The sequence below is a fragment of the Fistularia commersonii genome, chromosome 22 (genome assembly GCF_037954325.1).
Source record: "Fistularia commersonii isolate RoL2024-O1a breed Wild chromosome 22, RoL_Fcom_v1.0, whole genome shotgun sequence".
In the NCBI taxonomy this organism is placed as follows: Eukaryota; Metazoa; Chordata; class Actinopteri; order Syngnathiformes; family Fistulariidae; genus Fistularia; species Fistularia commersonii.
Genome location: NC_141305.1, coordinates 7,154,181 through 7,173,540, shown reverse-complemented (window position 1 = coordinate 7,173,540; position 19,360 = coordinate 7,154,181). Strand labels below are relative to the sequence as shown.

The window sequence follows — 19,360 nt, the reverse complement described above, 5'->3', positions numbered from 1 at the left end:
GGAAGTTGGTTTGATTGCGGAAGTGTATGGATGCTCGAGGCGCAGCTCGTTGAAGCAAGCTGCTTTATGACTTGGTAATTCAATCCCGTTTCGATCCGGTTTCATGTAGGACTTTCGGGTAGCGAGAAGACCAGGTACGAGTGCCCCCCAGACCGTTACCGCGGTCGCTTGTCGTCGCGCCGTTTTGTATTTGAAACTTACGACTAGCTGTCTTTCATGTTAGCTAACGTTAAATCGGCAGCTAACGCCGTGCCGCTGTGACAGTGATGGTCAGTGACACCGCGAAGTTGGATAAAAAGAGCTCAGGGAGGGAACATACCCTTTTAAATAACATGCTGCTATAGCGTTATTAATGTAATATAAATAGAAAGTATCACCAACTTAATGTTTCTCGGGATTATAACTTGTAAAGGCCCTGAGTTTTGATATCCATACCTGTAAACTATACAGTATTTTGTTTGCCTGTGACAGATGTGCTTGTAAGGTAAGTAAGTGAGACGTTATTTTCGGGTGGTTTTCAGTTGGAGTTTTATTTCAAAATATTAGGCAATACATTTTCCAACTCAAAGACTGTCTTCAGTGTAATTCAATCTTTGTTTTTCATCACTGAGAGATAAAAAAAAAACGTTATTGGTAGATCTGAAGTTGACGTCACGTTATGTTAAATGTCCAGAATGCATTGCAATGTGGGAGTTGGAGCTACGAGCTCCAGGCTAATTCTGACTCTTGACAAAGATTGCAATGTTAAGTCACCGATGGATCATGTGCTGCTTTTATAAGTCACCACTTTTCAGGACTAAACGTTGATACTTTCTGTAACAGATTGGCCTGCAGCTCCAGAGTGCAGTGTCTGCAGAAATCCTCACAGTATGACCAACAAGGCCATAGTTTTTCAATTCGAAAGGTCATGAGTTGGAAAATCAATCAATTTATAATGATGGTAAAATTTACGTTGAAAAGAAGCTATATTTGGGATTGGATTTTTTTTTACTGATTTATTTAGCTGTAAGTAACAAAACCAGTGTGATTAGGGTAAACAGAAGCTATGTTGTTTCACTGCGGAACAGATAAACCCTGTATTTCTTTTTGCAAATTGAATATTTGTTCATTTCGAAGATCTCGAATTTTAGAAGAAACAAATTAGACAAAAATTCAATACAATAGAAGCGTTTTTTTGTCCTAAAACACCTGACATAATTACATTTACTTGGATATTTTCCAATTTTTTTGCAGCTTATATCAGCTGCATATTTTCATTAACCAGCCAGCCAGCAGGGGGGTTATCTTTCTTACTTTTTGAAAGGGAGAGCATTATTTAATGTTTTATTTGTGTTGATGTATATCAGTGTTAGACCTATTAATCAATTTCACTTAATGTCTGATTGTCACTAGGCCTGAAATTTGTGCCTTGCTGTCTGAGCTGCTGCCTCTATGCGAAACCTGAACGCGCCCCACTTCTGCTGCGGGTTGCAGCGGCAGGGCCAAAAGCTATCATGCGAGAATCAATACAACCCTGCCGACTGTTTGCCAGCTGATCATTCTGTCCCTTAACGCTTTTCTCAATTTGATCGATCACATCAGTAAAGGCTCGGATGTCTTTTTATTTATACTCCGAGTGTGATTCGTAGCACTTCGAGTATTTTTGAAAACAAAGTTGGGGAAATGGTACTTGGGATTGGCTGATATACAAATGCAGAGAATTTGGGGGGGGGGATTAATTTTACAACCCGACCAAGCTTGTTTCAGAGATTTTCATAAATCTCATGAGGACAGGAGGCCAAATAGTTTGTTCGGTATAGCTTTACTTTCTCCTAAGCATTGATTTGTGTTGAAAATTTGAGTAACATAAGGTGATTTGATTGTGTAAAAATATACGCTGATGCTGAAAAAGTAGATCCTACTTTTAATTGTAGTTCCTTAGAGCAAATTGTGTGATTTATTAAAGGTTTTCTTTATTAAAGGTGCTGTCATGATGTCGGACCACGCTGATGTCAGCCTGCAGCCGGAGCAGCGGGTCCGCGCCCTCACCAAGAAGGGAAGCTCGGTGGAGGTGAACGATGACGTGCCGCCGCGCCGCTACTTCCGCTCGGGCATGGAGATGATCCGAATGGCCCACATCTACACGGATGAGGGCAACATTGAGCCCGCCTTCGTCCTCTACAACAGATACATCACGTAGGTCTTCTCCCCCCTTCCCCAACCAGTCAACCTCTAATCTATTTATTTTCATTTGCAAGATCAATAGAGGGACTTACGCTGGTGCTCAGCTGAAGTTTGCAGGACCATGAATGATTCGTGTCAAGTTTCGAGGTCTCATTGATTTTTTTTTTTTTTTTTTTTTCTTCCTCCCCCCCTCTAATTCCTTCCCGTAATAAGGCTGGATAATTTAAGTAATTAATTCAACAAAGTGGAGAGAAACCTTCCTCCCTCCGCTGATTTATACAAGAATTTGGCAGAGAAAGTCACTTCCTCCAGTCTGGGTAGTTTTCTCAAATCAAAACCTAATATCTAACAGCCACTAACTTTAGTTAGCCAGTTAATAATTTTTATTTTCTGTTTTACACAGACTCTTTGTGGAAAAACTTCCCAAACACCCCGAGTATAAGACAGCTAATATTCCGGAGAAGAAGGACACACTGAAGGTACATGACTGGCCATTTTTATTCCCGTTTATTTTCTCCATATATTCTAAAGGACTTTTTCTTTTTTTTTTTTTTGTTTGTCTTCCAGAAACTGAAGGATGTAGCATTTCCTCAAGCAGAGATTCTGAAGAAGGCTCTTCTGAGAAAATTTGAGCAAGAATATGCTCAGTATCATGTTAAAAAGGTAAGCTTCCCCGCCGCCTCCTTATGATCCGTATGATATCTTTTACACTGATCCCACTCTGAAACTCCTTTAAATTATCCCTTGATTATCATGGTAGAATAGTGCTAAGTTGGAAAGAAATGGCCCCTTGAAATGCAAAAGAGAAGAAAGTGTTTTGAAATCATGGCCAGGCGGGGGCTCCACGCTGGAAAGACTGACAGACTTTCAGAATTCGGGGATTTTCAAATGCTCGTACGAGCGCATATGTTGTCCTCGTAGCCTCGATGACTCATTACGAGACATTTTTTGTTGTGAGATCTCGTTCAGAGCGTGTGTAGATACTCAGAGTTTGACACTAATAAATACTTTAGGGTGAACCTTTGAAAATCCATACCCGCCCCCCAGTGCACCTGGTGGTTGACAGTCACTATGCTAATGCCGGGATCCCCCGAGATCTAGATCAAACACCTTGAAATTTGACTTCTAGGTTGGTAAACAGAGCGAGAAAGGCGTTTAAGTCATTCCGCTGGATTTGAGGGGAATTTCCTCGTGTCGTAAAGTATCCAGAGGCCTAAATGTCATGAAATAACTTACCTCTGTCTCATTCTTTGCTGTTTATACTTTGAGTCAGTGTTTCTTTTCACAGTGAGCATTGAGAGAGCGTGTCAGTGGTGCTGGTCATAACATCGTTGAGCATCTCAACAGCAGAACCATTCATGTTGACCGGATGAATGAACAGTTAGAGCGCGGCAGGTGGCGAGAACGCCGCTTGTCGATCGACACATATTACCCGCATTCTATATTCAGCCGCACTAAGTCTGTTACATAAGCTTGTTATTAACACGTTGATCCATTACTCCTCCGATTAAAAGGATAAGGCCGCCCGGCAGCCGAGTGGCGGTGAGCCAGCAAACACCGACAGCGTTGCTTTCGTCCCCCGGCGCTCTTGTCACGTGGGCAGAATCGCACAAGTTCAGCGAAGAATACTGACAACACGGGACGCTCAGTGTTAAATACTTGACATTTTTGCCGCTTTCCACTGCGAGGTTTACAACAGCGCCGTCAGTCAAGGAGGAAAGTCACTGTAGCAACATACCTTTACAAGTTTTTTGTCACTCCCTCTCCAAATATGCTCCAAACCCAGCTCCCTCGAGGAATCAGAATCAGAGAAAGGATGGCTTTATTTGTAACCAAGGGGCAATTGGGGGCCACATGGGGTAGCAGTATCAAATTTTGACCATCATTAAATATATGGGGAATGTATGAGTGTTTGTGGGGGGGGGGGGGTAAATAAATAAATAAAAATATACACACACATGCACGACATGCAAAAGTTCTGGGCTGGTCCGAGTGTTAACTTTTAAACTGTCCTCTGTGCCCAGAAAGCCGAGGAGGAGGTGCTGGCGCGGGAGCTCTCCAGGCAGCGAGCGCTGGACGCAGAACGCGAGCGTGTGGCAGAGATGCAGCGGCGGCAGCAGGAGCAGGAGCAGTTCAGTGCCTTCGAGGAGATGATCCGCCGCCAGGAGCTGGAGAAGGAGCGCCAGCGGGTGCTGCTGGAGTTCGCCACGCCCGTCGCGCCCTCCCCCGATATGCCGCTTATCCCGGGCATTCAGGGCCCACCGACAGTCTCCCCCGCCGTTCCACAGAGCCCAGGGGACCTATCGTGCGGCACCAATAGTCAATACAATCATCCTCCCGGGACCGTCGGCACATCTGCTGCCGGACCGCCCACGTTTGACCGCTCGCTGAAGCCGGGGTCTCTGGCCAGCCCCGGGAACAACAGTAAGTTCAGAAGGCTCGACTCAAAAGTATCAGACTGTAATCAGACTGCAAAAACACTAATACCCCCCCCCCAAGAAAAGCTGACTTTTTTTTCCCTGTCATTTGTAAATTACTGCTTTTCACCTTCTGATGAACTTGTTTTCAAAATAATGTGAAATAATCTCACGGGTTACTCCAAAATGACTAAAAACTGCAAAACAAATTAATGAATTAATCATCTAAAATTAGTTGAGGGGTGTGGAAGGAATTTAAAAGATTTTTTTTTATTTCATATGTTTATTGTTCGTTTCTAAACATTCTTCAAACATCATATCAGAGATCATTTCAGACGTGAGGTTTCCGTTGCCCTGGTAACAACAGGGGGTTAATGTTTCCGGCGAGGGGCGGCAGTCCTCAGCGGATTTAAAAGCTGCCTTGCTCCCGCGTCACCCTGTTTGTTCTCCTGCCCCGATCCCTTTCCCCCTGACCTAATTCACCCTTCCTGACATCGCTGTCCCGCACGCCTTGTGTTGATTCCACCGCACGCTGTGTTGCAGATGCCATGGTGGACGCTCTGCGGCAGCTGGCCGTCCCATCCGAGCTGTGCAGGAGCTTCCTGAGGCTAGCTGAGGCCAACACCAGCCGGGCCGTGGAGACCTGCGGCATCCTTTGTGGAAAACTGGTAAGATCATGGCGGGGAAGTGTTTGAGGTTGGGGGGGTGAGGGGTCTGAGACATGGGTCGCACACCAGTTTGAAAATTAAGAAGATTTAAAGAAGAAATTGTGTATTTCAGCGCAAGATTTGAATTTGACATCCAAACAAGAACCTTTTTTTTTTTTTTTTTTTTTTCTCAGATGTTTTTTTTTCAGCAAATTGCTAATAATTTAATATGATCTTTAAAACCATGAACTAATTATCACATAAGAAAGTACCTGGTGTAGGTAGGTTGAGAAAAACATTTCCAGATCAAACACTAAAAGATAGCAATTTAAAATAAAGTACAATATTACCTTGATTTATGAGTTTGCCTCGTTCCACGACCTAATAACTCAGTTTGCTCATATATTTAAGTTGAAGAGTCCCAATGAAATGCTATTAATCCATTTGTGTGTTTTTAAATAAAAAAAATGTACTTAGTAAATAGCAAATATGTATGATAAAAATAACAATAAAACATAATAGAAGAGAATGTAAATAAAATGAACTTGTTTTATCAAGTGTAGGAGGTGCAAGCGTTGGAGGTGGGGGGTGTTTTACATTTTGTGCCTCATCCCTTAACTTATTTGCTACACACTTAATGCAGCAATGCATTGCTAAATGCAACTTGCACACCATGCTACACTTTATCGCTAAACTTAATTTAGCGTCAGGTTGACTGCCAGTCCTCTTTTTAAAAGAATCAAACCACCCGCAACTGGCTTTGAATCACTCTTCCCATGCCTCACCTGTTGAGAGTCCAGCCATCTGCTGCGCCAAAATCCTGTAAAAGTCCCTCTCGCGGATGATTCTCTCAGTTACGTTATCTCACCAGCTACCACTTTTCCACCTCTTCACGGACAAGTCAACAGCACACACACCTCGCTTGTATTTTTCTATGATATTCTCTGGGCTACCTAGTAGCAGGCGGCACGTCAGACTTTTTTAAATTCCACCTCACTGACAGCAGCAGGTTGGTGTCAAACACTTATCCCGCTTGCTCGTAACTCAATTCTTTGTTTGTATCTGAAGCAAAAAATCGATAGAGCAACGGCTTGTGTCAGGGAAAATTCATTAGGTCATGCTCTTGTAAGTCAAGGTTCCACTGTAATTATCTAAGTATCAGCTGGAATATGTGCAAATATCTATATACGTGGATAAAGACCTTGAACACAATCTGATTTTAGTCTGTGACTGTGTGATGAACTTACAGACAAGGAATATGTTCACTGTGACGCATGTCATCATACCGAAGCAGTGCGGAGGACCGGACTATTGTGACACCGAGAACGAGGAGGAGCTGTTTCTCATTCAGGACCAGTACGACCTCATCACCCTGGGCTGGATTCATGTGAGTGACGGGGATGGCGGGAATCAGGCACCCTTCTGTTGACTTGACCGGATCCCTCAATTGATCCCAAGTTCCAGGCCTTCTGCGGTTCTCCCTCTCATTTCCTTCCACCGTTCAGGTCTGGTCCACCGTGAGGCAGCGTAGCTCCAGAATATAAGCCACACAACACAGTATTTGCAAGCAAGGGGGCTAAGAGCCAGCACAAAAATGGATAATAAATTAAGAAATAACAAGAATGGTAAACCACAAGTGGATATATATGCAACACTGAATTGCTTATAAACATTGCATGTGAAAGTTGTAGGGAAGTTTCATAAAAAGCCGGCAATAATTGACCTAAATATCAGCAATGAATAACTTGAATGAAAATCAGTGGGAAGCAAACCGGTCTTGGTTTTATATAAGAAAAAATGGAAGAAAATACTCATGGTTGTTACCTGGTAATAGATGGAGAATTCAATAAAAACAATAAGCTTTGAACAGGAGCTAAGAAAAACACTAAAAAGGCAAGGAGTTCCGCAAGAATTCCTATTTCTTGAAATGATCAAGAAAACGGCAATTCTTTTTAAGGAATGAATAGAAAAGGATGAGAGTGACCTCTAGTTGCACAAAGCCTGATATTGTTTTCTTTTTTTTGTTTTATCGTCGCAGACGCACCCCACGCAGACGGCCTTCCTATCCAGCGTCGACCTGCACACGCACTGCTCCTACCAGATGATGCTGCCAGAGGCCATCGCCATCGTCTGTTCTCCCAAATTCAACGAGTGAGTCGGGAAGCACTCGGCTTCACCTGCCGCGCGGCCTGTAGTCCTGTCGGTGTGATTCTTAATTTGACGTAAACATCTCTTTTTTTAAAACATTGCAGAATCGGCTACTTCAGGCTGACAGATCGTGGAACCAATGAGATCTCCTCGTGCAAACAGAAGGGGTTCCACCCTCACAGCAAAGACCCACCTCTGTTTACGGTAGGCCGCTTAGACCAGATCGCAGCCGGGTCTAGGTTTCCTTCACGCGACAAACTCTGGTTCTTGTTCAGAAGACGCGCAGCCGCCAGTCAAGCACGTCCCGTCAGATTCCACCAGCCATAGCCTCCTCTGGAACAGTTAGCCAATCAGAGGGCTTCCTCTCCTCTCATGTCAGAATACTTCCTTGTTCCTCGCTAGTGTGCCTGACAGAGATTAGCTCAGTGAAAACAAAAGGAGGCCTTCTTCGCTGCATCACCCCGCAGATGGTTCAGTCTGAAAAGGGGTAACATAGCAATGGTTTGGCCCAAACGGTAGAGGAGATAGCTGCTAAATTGCAATTGAAATGTACCCATAATTGCACAAATGCAGTCTTGACCCGGCCGACGATGGCACCACTCCCATGCAGAACATGAATTGATATTCACTCTTATTCGAATGAGGTGATTCGTGAAAGACATTATGTCGTCACGAGTGATTTCTAACTGTGGTGCGGTCAGGCCAGCAATTTGGAAACCAACTGGTGTGGAAAATGAGACAAAATAGTTTGGTTAAAAACCTGACTGAATTTGTTTATGCTTCTGTTCTTTAAAAGGTGCTAAGATTGGTTTAGTCGTCAGGATTTTCCACAAAATCATTCTCTGAATTTTAATCCCAATTTTTTTTTCCCCAAATTTATTTTCCAGCATGCAGGGCACATCACCATCTCCGATGACACTGTATCCATGATGGATCTGCGGTGATTTATTTGTTTTTTATTTTTTCTTTTTATCTGTCCAACCAGAACACTCAGAAGACTGTTTTATCAAACCGGAGAATCTTTATTTCAGAAAACATCAACATTCGTTTTCAGGAAGGTACTGATCAATCGTCAACCTTTACACGGACTTCAGTTGTTCTCAAAGGGAACCTTTATTTTCTTTTTTTTTGCTTGGTTTAAAAAAAAAAGAGAAAGAATCAAAAGCAAAATAAAAAGCATATTATTGCACTTTGAAAGCAAACAACTACGATTAACTGACTGCCAAACCTCTGGCTCTCCAGCTTCCTACACCCCCATCTGGGTCATTGTCAGGCTGACACTCACCTGCCTCTCTTTGATAAAAACATTTGCTACCAGGAAGTTAACAAGAAAATCAGGACTGGGAAGTCCCATCTGAACCCAGAAAGACCAGGAAACCACTCCTAATTAGATAAGATAATATTGGTCTGATCAGAGCTGCACCCGAGTGTTTTTGGAAGCTGTGGAGGAAACTCCTGCAGATTTGATGGCGCTCGGTCCGGAACCCGAACCCACTGTGGATAACATGTGAAACCCCCACAGAGCAGCCGGACCCGAACTCGAAATCGGAGTTGTGTGTGTTCGAAGAAAAGTGCTCGGTGAAACCTCAGACATGGAAAACCAACTCAGAACCACCGGGCCTGGAGGGGTGGTAGGACTGGATCAGCGGGGATTTCACAGCTGATGCAACTAAGAAGTCAAAATCAGTCCATGCATTGTCATGGTAACGCTTTGTCTTAACCTGATGTAAAGTTTCTGCATGGACAGACACACACACACAGCATAATAAGCCTTGCCTGATCCTGGCTGGATCTTCACGGATCCAATTGTTTTTTTTGTTGTTTTTTTTTACCGCATGTAAACCAGATCCACAACCAGCGGTGAGCGAGTTGTCCCCTTTGGTCATATCGTCGTTTGGGTTCCCAGATATTGGGAATAGGGTCGGGGTGGGGGGTTGAGTCGCCCTCTCGTCTGCCTTGACAGACTTAAAGTGCCAAGGACGAGAAGATTCACCCGCTGGGTTCTTCTCTGTGCATCAGAGTTCAGCGTAAAGTCTGCCGTTTATTACCGCTTTTTATTTCCTTTTTCAGTCTCAGCGTGTCTTTCCCTCTAGGTTCTTCAAAGTGCTCCGATTGACAAGAGAAACAAGTGTTTTTTTTTTGTTTGTTTTTTTTCTAACTCAGGTATTTTCTGTATAAACAAACGTGTTACACAGTACCCCTTCCGCTCCCCCTCGCCCACCCACTCGGAGAGGTTGTAGGATGAAGGTTTCTTTCCTCAGTCTTTTCATGAGTGGACCTTTTTACACGACTTTATTAGAGCTTGACTGATACTGGATTATTTTGGTGCTGATGTGTTGGTGAGGAAAAAACAAAGTTAAGAAATCCCACGATACTGGATCCTTCACTGACAAATAGGTGTATGGCAGTGGAAGTAATAGGTCTTATCACAAAGGCTGCTCCATCAGTGCTAGCAATGGAAACCCAGTTTTTGTTGCGAGGACGATATCATCCTGTAATTTTAGAATTTTGTAAATGTTTTCGGACGTAATTATATTGGACAATATCTTGGGAGGTTCTCAGTCAGCCAGGCCATTGTGAATTCTTGTTGAAATCTTCTTGTCATGGCAACTGGACTGGAAAATATTCAGTTGTCACAAGATTTCAACAAGAATTGTCAATACAAAATTGACAATATCACACCAAAAGCACTCACAGTTTCAAAACGATGGATGATTATTCAGCCAAGGGCCCCAATACAACTTTTATAAACATAAATATTTGTTTTCTTCGTTCTTTCTAAAGACGCAGAGTACTGGTGAAGATGTCAAATTAAGTGTCAAATTTTTGTTCAAAGCAGAAAGCGAGGTTGACGTCAAATCCAACACTCAGAATCAGAACAAAAAAACAAAACAAAAAAAAATTGTTTGTTTATTTCGAAATTCTGTGTTTTGGAAGGATTGTTTGGGTCAGTGAAGGGCAAAACTGGAAAAAAAAAAAACACGTCAACTGCGACTGGTCAGAATGGGTTGGTGTGACACATCACGACCAACATTCAACCAAATCCCAGGCAGTCCCTCTAAATCAGTCAGGTATTCTGTGTTCCATATTATCTGTATTGACAGGTTTCCCGCCAGCCAGCACGCGCTAGTATCGATCAGGTTGTGTGAACGGCCGATTGATGCCTGTTAACCCAAATGAGTGCAGATTTTTAAGCATCTTTATGAAGGCCGGCAGAATCACCTCCCGCTGGTGTGAATGTACCTCCTGCCCACTGGATCACCACATGTAACTAACTAAACTAATACTCTAACCATCACTGTTTGCTCCCTTCTCTTGTCAGAAGACATTGATAATTAGCCATAAATGTGAGAATATACTCCAGTAACTCAATGCCAAGGCGAAATAAATGAAACCCTGATGAGTTTACTCATCCGTCCTGTTTTTCTTTTTTTTACCCTCTGACATTTGCATAAAGCAATTATGTTGTATAATGAAATAATGCCTTTTTTGTGTGTGTTTGTGTGTATGAAGTGGTGAGTGAAAATAAATTTGCTAAGTATGATGGCAAATTAATTATCCTAGGATTATTACATGTCTTGTGTGGAAGAATGGATTAAAAGTGGCAGTTGTAATAAATGCAAACTGATAAAGCTGATGCTGTGTCCTTACAATTATTTTTGATTTAAAGATATTATTCTTAGACTTTCAAAATTAGGTGACAGAGACATTTTGGAAATAGAGGATGTAACTGGTGCTGACAAAAACGGAACTTTTTACCGTCACTCGAAAATAATCCAAGGAGGAAGAGGGGATTGTTGTTTATTGTCCCTAAATACTAAATAAATATAAGACAGTATCACTGTCATCTTCTTCCTTTTCTGTCGACATATAATTACATAAAACATTTACTTCATTTTCAAGTTTTTCCCCAAAGTCACCCGCAGGGGGCGAAAGAGTGTCGCTGTGAAAACAAACCTGCGACAGTTGATGCCCACGAACAAGAATATAAACACTGGCGTCGGAATACTTATCCTCGAGGAATCAAAAGTACCATTCCCTCCTGAGATAAATTTACACAAACCTCATAATGGGGAAACGACAGCACCAAAAAGACAAAATGTAAGTTCAGAGCTTATCGCGGTAAACTCGAGATAACTGAAACCTATTCGTTGTTGTTAGCTTAACAGGCTAACGTTAGCCGTTTGAGCTAGTTAGCTAGCTAAATAGTACTTGAGTTTAAAGTTACTGTGACACAAGAATACTGTTCTTTTTTATTTTTCTTGCAGGTACATAACGTGTAGTGAGTACACGAACTTCTACGGAGGGAAGCGAGCAGGTACAGTTTGTTTTTCGGTTTCCTGTCTTTTCTTTACTCCATCCTGTCGTGGAATTTTGACATCAGTCCTGTCAAAATTAATTTCCTACACATTCTTGCCACCGTAAACACCACGCATGTTTTCTTTAAATCTCTCACAAAGTTCCTTCGATGTAATCTGTCCCTAAAATCTACAACAATATACTGAGCCCTAAATGGTAATTGACTTAAAAATAAACCATCCATCAATGTCAGATTGGTGCTGTATTGGATTATTTCTGAATTATAAATCAATGGCACTTTGAAATATTGATTTCCCCAGAGACCAAAGATATTTCTAGATCATTGGTCGAGTTCTATGCTTTCATATATATTGTTATATTCATCATATTCTTGATATCTTCCTCAGGATGTGAGAGCTTGGAACTCAGATTTAATTTTGAAAAAAAAAGGTGAATTATGGGGTGCGATGTACCTCTCAAATAACCGCTGTTTGGTCATTTGTGATCCGACAGCATTACAGTGCTGCAGCTGTTTGTTTGTTTTTTTAATCAGTCTAATGAATGTGCGGGAGTGCTGTTTATTTGTCATTCTGTTTCAGCTGTTTTTTTCTTACTTTTCAGAGGTCCCGCGGTCTGACTTCAGGCGGCTGCCATTTGACCACTGCAGGTATGAAAAAAAGTGGTTATATGGCGACATGTTGCTTGCAAAGCGCTATCTGCAAGAGTGGATTTGATACCCCAGGTTCTTCTTTTTGTGGCAGTTAACAAATGACTTGTCCTTTCAACTTGGCCTGTTTCTCTTTGTGCTGCAGCTTGTCCCTTCAGCCATTTGAGTATCCTGTCTGCACGGCCGAGGGCGTCATCTTTGACTTGCTGTGAGTAGCAACAAATCCTTTTATGCCCCACTGTGAATCTCTCACTGACTAGTTTCTAGTTTTTTTTGTTCGTTTTTGGTGCTTTGAACACTCCATTCAGCCGCCTCCAGTATTTTGTATAAGAGAGGATACAGACAATAGTATTTAGCATATAAGGTTAAATCATGTATACCAATGAAAAAAGGGGACAAGAGTGAGAAAAAGCTGTTTGGAAGAGTTGGTATTGAATATCAGCAGGGGTGATGAGGGAGGACCCGTCTCCTTGTCTCAGAGCCATCTACGCCCAGCCTTTTTCCTTTGGATGGCCTTTTGATTCCCTCACTCATCCCCCTCGCTTTCTTTTCTATCTCAGGAGCATCATTCCGTGGATCAAGAAGTATGGCACAAATCCAATCTCCGGAGAGGTAAGACAGCAGCCGATTCACCACAGTGAAATCCAGTGCAAATATATATATTTCCAAGCCCCGCGCTAACCTCATCGGCAGCTGACACCAACATTAACATAGAATTTCCTCTGTCAAACTGGTTGGACTCTGTTGATTTCCTGCAAACATCATTGGAAGCTTATCATTTTTTCCTGGTGCACCATGTGGTTGTGGATTCTTGGGAGAGGTTTTGATCTTGTCTCAAACGTCCCTCGGCATTGTTTAAGACACCTTGTGACGTCCAACCAGTGATGCAGTGTTACTGTCTGCATCCAAAGGCAAATCACTGTGCGCTCAAATAATTTCAAATTCTTTTTTGTTTGTTTTCATTTTTTTTGCAAATCCTCTGCTGATGATGGCACTGAAATTTGAGTCAATTTGCTCTAAAAAATGAACAATGTCATGAGTGAATCTACAATTGATCAACCTGTGAAAGACAAATCAGCAAGATATTACACTCTGAACGTATTTATTTTACTTTTTTCTCCTCCTTATCATCCATCCAAATCTAAATTGCCACCTGACCCTGAAATTCCAGGACGTTTTATTTATATTAATGTGTCTAAAGCTTCATCCTAAAACTTTACTTGTCTGCATTTTCCTTGCAGAAACTGGAGGCCAAGTCGCTCATCAAGCTGAACTTCGCCAAGAACAGCGAAGGTAACGCCTCCCTAGCGCCTTCATCCTCTTCCAGCCCAGTTTTCACAGAGCCTGGATCGGCTCATATGGAGCAGGGCCAGAAACCTGAGAAAATAATGCAGAGAGTCCCAGTTCTTTTTCTAAGAAAAGACCTGGCAGACACTAAGTCGGATGTCACATGATGGCGTTGGCGTGATGATGAGAGGTGCGAGTCGAGCCCACCCTGTTGCTCAGTGCCACCGCAATACCGGGGAGCTAAAATACTGGTTATTCATGAACCAGCTAAAGTCTGAGACTGTTTGGTCTCTTAGACCCACCCGGAAGGGAAACTCCAATTTCACCCAAATTCACGCAAAAATATCAACATGCTGCAGTTTCCCCGTTGGCAGATGAATAAAGGTCATCAGAACAAAATCCAGACGGCCAATATCTGTTGTGAAACGTACATTCAACCAAAACTCAACCTCCAACCGATGTCTATGACCCTCTGTGCTTGTGATCACCAGCCATGTGCCAGTCTGTTGCCGTGGTTACTGGAAACATCACAAATTCAATCCATGCATTGTCCCTGCGGAGACGCTCACTTTCACCTAAACGCTGCTGGGTATTATAGCAAACTGCAGGAGAGGGGTTCAAAATCCACCCCTCATGCTATGCGTTGTTTTTTTTTTTTTTTAATTAAATGTAGCTATTTGTTGCCATGGTTACTCAAACCTCCACTTCTGGTCAAGTCACACTTTTTTTTTTTTAATCTGTGCTGACTGGCTTTGTTTAAAACTGTGGTGCAAAGTAGGATAACAAGTTGTAGCCACTTTGAACAAGCTTACCTACAGTTTTATTCCATTTTTTTTATTTTTTTTAACATGTTGACAACAGCACCATAGCAATGTACCCTCCTGCATGTTGCCCTTCGCCACCCTGCTATTCCTTTGTCATCCATGGGGGGTGTTGGTCTGCCCGACACACCCGGGAGTCAAGCAGTGGCCCAAAAGATGTCACATCTTAGACTGTAATTAAATCCTGGTTCCTCGACTCCTTCGGGAGTCTCCTCAGCTCCACTGGGAGTCCCTTCAGCTCCCGCGGGTGACGGACGTTACCGGCACTCTACTCGCTCTCACTCTTGTGTTTCTCCTTTTTTTTTCCCTCCAGGAAAGTATCACTGCCCGGTTCTCTACAGCGTCTTCACCAACAACTCGCACATCGTGACCAACAAGGTCACCGGCAATGTGTTTTCCAACGATGTGAGTGACCTTCCACTCCACCAGATGTGTGATCCTGACTAAACGCTCACACACGCACACCCTCAAGAACTTTGAAAAACAAGGTGGAAGAATGGGTTTGAGGCTCTGAAAAATAACAACAAGCCATTTTATTTACCTTCTTCAGGCTGTTGAGCAACTGAACATCAAGACCAAGAGTTTTAAAGACTTGCTGACGGACGAGCCTTTCACCCGTAAAGACCTCATCATCCTCCAGGTGGGTTTGGGATCTTACTTTGGAAATCTCCGGGCCCCATGTCTTCTCTTTGCTTAGCGTAATTTCTTTTTTCTTTTTTTTCTTTTTCATCTTGCAGGATCCCACAAGGTTGGACAAATTCAATGTCTCCAGCTTCTTCCATGTGAAAAACAATCTGAAAGTACTGGATCCGGGTGAGAGGCCGAGTAGAACCAATTACACGCGGTTGGAAGTCTGTTTTTTTTTTTTTTTTTTAAACATTTGTTGTCTATCCCTAATCCTTTGGCCAGACGAGGAGAAGGCCAGACAGGACCCGGCCTACCACCTGAAGAGCACCAACCTGGAGACGAGAGAAACTCTGGCCGAGCTCTACAGGGATTACAAGGGCGACGAGCTGCTCGCCTCCACCATGAAGGAGCCGGAGGCCAAGAAGACAGATAAATTAAATGCTGTAAGTTTCCATTGCTGTGGGGATCACTTGGGATTATCTAATCTTAGATTCCTGTTGGTGTGCAGGGTGTTAATGATAATTTATAATAATAATACTAGTTACTTCTTGAAACTGTCTTGAGCAATTTGCCATTAATAGTCTAAGAGGAAATAAGTGATTAAAAATAGATACAGAAAATACAAAACGCCTTATACACTGGAATTGGACTACTACACATTTGTGTTGTGTATGTGATGGCTGAGTTATTTGTCGTCGATACATATTTATATCCCAAAAAGTGACTGCAAATCGCGATATATTTCTTCATTTTTTCCAGTTTCAATCAGATTTTCTCCTCCTGCTAATGGTTTTTAAGGAATTCATGAATAATATTAACTTAAACTGCTATTTTGAAAAAAGAGGGAAAAAAGCTCTGCCATAACTTGTTCCCTTACCACAGCGACCTTGGAGCGTCAATAGTCTTATCGCCATGGAGACGACTGGTGGCTAGGGGTGTAATACTGATTGTCCACAAGAGAGAGCCAAACTCGCAGGGATGGGGGAACAAAGGCTGTCTTGAGAGACGTGTTGGACACTAAAAGCAGGGATTTCGATTGAATCCGAGAAATATGGAAACGTTAGGTGCTAAAAAAAACATTAAAACCAGCGAGAATTTCAAATGCTAAAACAAGGATTTTCATCAGAACTCATTTTCATTCGAACCCTTTTTTTTTTTCACTCCCCTTATCCCAACTGATGCGTCGTGATGAGTGTTAACCAGCCGGTAAACAAACAAACATCTGCAACAGAGAGGCTGAACAGCAGACGCGTGACGACACACTTTGTCCCTAAGTGCCCCCCTCCACCCCCAATTGCCCGAGGGTGGGGGGCTCCGAACCCTCCTGTCAATGCAGCTTTGATATAATCCAGCATCTTGTTGTTGTTTTTCCTTCGGGCAAGTTTGCGTCTTGGGCTCAGAGCGAAGGTGATGTCGGGGATGTTGTGATCGTAACCGAGCAGGGGGCCCGGAGGGGGCGGGGGGGGGGGGGGGGGGGGGGGGATAGTTCATAGATCAGGTAAGGTAAAGTCTGCCGTTGACGGCAACTGGAGCAGAAGAATGTAAGCCCCGGACGGCAGAGAGGACTTTCACCTCCCCTGGTCCCTCCTTTTTTTTTTTTTTCTTTAATTTCCTTGTTAGGGACGGGGGGGGGGGGGTGGAGGAGCATGGGGTGGGCATCCGAGGCCGCCATCCAGCCGCTCTTTTAATCGCGATAAATCTCTCCGGGCCAGTGGAGCTGGCTGTGCTCTTCATCACACGCTGGCCGCCATTAAGCTCATTTTCACCTGATGCACCACTTAGCACTAATGAGTGGAGTGGAGGCGCGGATGGTGGGAAGGGTTGAGGGGATTATTCCGCAAAGAAAAGAATGAAAGCTAAGATTGATCCTTGCCGAGTAGGTTGTGAACGGTTTTATATGTTGGGTATTTTTCATTGTGATTTTAGATCAGTTTTTAAGTAGTTGCTTTCCCACTCCTTGAGTTTCCTTTTTTTTTCCCATTCATAGCATTTTTAAAAAAATCTCTCAGGGATTTCAGAAGTGTTGTACATTTTGCATGGGCTTTCTCAGGGAAGCACAAGCCAGTGTCTCCCTGAGCCGGTTCCAACCCTGGATAAATGCAGACGGTTGCGTCAGGAAGGGCATCTGGCGTAAAACTTGTGCCAAAATCAAATATGCGAATCGAACCTAAGAATGTCATATCTTATCGGTCATGGCTCGGGTTAACAACGACCACCATTGGTGCTGATAACCTACAGGGTACCAGTGGAAATTGGGCTACTGTGGGTCAAAGAAGGAGAGGAGGAAGGCGTGTTCGGAAGCAGAGAGAAAAGAGGAAAAGCAAGATTCTGCGACAGAGAGTTGGGACTTTGAAGAGTGGGACAGTGACAGGAAAAGTTAGAGACTTGGTGGCATGATACAGAGAAGGAACTTGGATATACTGTGTGTCCAGGAGACCATGTGGAAAGGTAGTAAGGCTAGAAGCTTAGGAGCGGGTTTTAAGTTGTACTACAGGAAGAGAAATGGAGTAGGAGTTATCTTGAAGGAGGAGTTTGTGAGGAATGGTATGGAAGTGAAAAGAATGTCAGATAGACTTATGAGTCTGAAACTGGAAATTGAAGGTATGAAGCTTAATGTTGTTAGTGGCTATGACCCAAAAGTGAGACGTGAGTTAGGGGAGAAGGAGAAGTTCTGGAATGAGTTAGAGGAAGTGATGCAGAATATCCCCAGAGATAATTGACTGGTAATTGGTGCAGACTTCAATCAACATGTTGATGCAGGTGGTACAGGTGATGAAGAAGTGATGGGCAGGTTTAGTATCCAGGATAGGAACGCAGAGTGACAGATGGTGGTAAACTTTGCAAAAAGGATGGTAATGGCTGTAGTGAATACTTTTTTTCCAGAAAAGACAGGAACTTAGGGTAACTTATAAGAGTGGAGGTACAAGCACGCAGGTAGACTACATCTTGTATAGACGAGGTAACTTCAAAGAGATCAGCGACTGCAAAGTAGTTGTAGATGAGAGTGTTTCCAGACAGAATAGGATTGTGGTTTGTTGGATGACTCTGGTGACAAAGAAGATCAAGAGGACAAAAGCAGAGCCGAGGACAAAGTGGTGGAAGCTGAAAAAGGAGTGTTCTATGGTTTTCAGAGAGGAGTTGAAAAAGGGTTTGGGTGGTCAGGGAGCGCTTCCAGTTTAACTGGACAGCTACAGCTAATGTGATAAAGGAGACAGTAATGAGAGCACTGGAATTGGTGTATCATATGGAAGGAAAGTAGATAAAGAGACTTGGTGGTGGAATGAGGAAGTGCAGGAGTATATATAGAGGAAGCGGTTAGCAAAGAAGAAGTGGGACACTGAGGGGACTGAACAGACAGGAGTACAGGGAGATACAACGTAAGGTAAAGATAGAGGTAGTAAAGGCAAAACAAAGGGCATACGATGACTTGTATGCTCAGTTGGACAATAAGGAGGGAGAGTGATTTATACAGGTTGGCGAAATAGAGCTAGTGATGGAAAGGATGTACAGCAGGTCCGGGTGATTAAGGATAAAGAGGGCAATGTATTGACAGATGTTAGAAGACTGATGGAAAGAGTTCTTTGAAGAGCTAATGAATGAGGAAAATGAAAGCAAGGGAAGGGTAGAAGAGGTGACTATTGACTACAAAGTAGCAGAGATTACCGGTAGTAAAAGTGAAGTGAGGAAGGCACTGAAGATAATAAAGAGTGAAAAGGCAGTTGGTCCTGAAAATATACCAGTGGAGGTATGGAAGGGTCTAGGAGAGGCAGCGGTAGAATTTCTGGCTAGATTATTCAACAGGATCTTAGAGAGTGAGAAGATTCCTGAGGAATGAATGGAGAAATGTGATGGGGCCCATTTTTAAGAGTAAGGGGGATATGCAGAATTGTGGTATCGATATAGAGGGATAAAGTTGATGAGACATACAATGAAGTTATGGGATTAGAGTAGTGGAAACTAGACTGAGAGCAGCAGTCAGCATTTGTGAGCAGCTGTATGGCTTCGTGCCTAGAAAGAATACTACAGATGCAGTATTTGCTTTGATAATGCTAATAGAGAAGTACAGAGAAGGTCAGAGGGAGCTGCACTGTGCCATTGTAAATGTAGAAAAAGCATATGACAGAGTGCCAAGAGAGGAATTTTATGAGTATTGTATGAGGAAGTCTGGAGTGGCAGAGAAGTATGTTAGACTGGTGCAGGACATGTATGCTAACTGTGAGACAGTGGTGAGGTGTGCTGTAGGTGCAGAGAAGTTCAAGTTGGAGATGGGACTCCATCAGGGAT

The 19,360-nt window shown here is 43.1% G+C and overlaps 2 protein-coding genes across 6 annotated transcripts in view; both read left to right on the top strand.

The window, feature by feature from the left end:
- On the top strand, positions 1-11,009 carry LOC147221553 (STAM-binding protein-like A). 2 transcript variants are annotated; one of them, XM_086169643.1, is made up of 10 exons: positions 1-134; positions 1,962-2,175; positions 2,567-2,642; positions 2,731-2,826; positions 4,188-4,587; positions 5,124-5,248; positions 6,477-6,614; positions 7,266-7,378; positions 7,480-7,579; positions 8,263-11,009. In XM_086169643.1, exons 2-10 carry the CDS (start codon positions 1,970-1,972, stop codon positions 8,317-8,319), a joined length of 1,311 nt encoding a protein of 436 aa, XP_086025769.1. In that variant the 5' UTR covers positions 1-134; positions 1,962-1,969; the 3' UTR covers positions 8,320-11,009. The 2 variants fall into 2 exon arrangements, with proteins under 2 accessions (XP_086025769.1, XP_086025770.1); XM_086169644.1 differs by having other exon boundaries at positions 8-74.
- Positions 11,010-11,336: 327 nt separating this feature from the next.
- ppil2 (peptidylprolyl isomerase (cyclophilin)-like 2) overlaps positions 11,337-19,360 on the top strand; it is a 38,488-nt gene continuing 30,464 nt past the window's right edge. For all 4 annotated transcript variants that reach the window (XM_086169178.1, XM_086169180.1, XM_086169179.1 and 1 more), the window contains exons 1-10: positions 11,337-11,476; positions 11,644-11,693; positions 12,296-12,341; positions 12,487-12,549; positions 12,902-12,953; positions 13,583-13,634; positions 14,763-14,854; positions 15,000-15,089; positions 15,187-15,262; positions 15,359-15,519. In XM_086169178.1, coding sequence (XP_086025304.1) covers positions 11,445-11,476; positions 11,644-11,693; positions 12,296-12,341; positions 12,487-12,549; positions 12,902-12,953; positions 13,583-13,634; positions 14,763-14,854; positions 15,000-15,089; positions 15,187-15,262; positions 15,359-15,519 — 714 coding nt within the window. In that variant the 5' untranslated portion in view covers positions 11,337-11,444. The remainder of the gene's footprint in view (positions 11,477-11,643; positions 11,694-12,295; positions 12,342-12,486; positions 12,550-12,901; positions 12,954-13,582; positions 13,635-14,762; positions 14,855-14,999; positions 15,090-15,186; positions 15,263-15,358; positions 15,520-19,360) is intronic.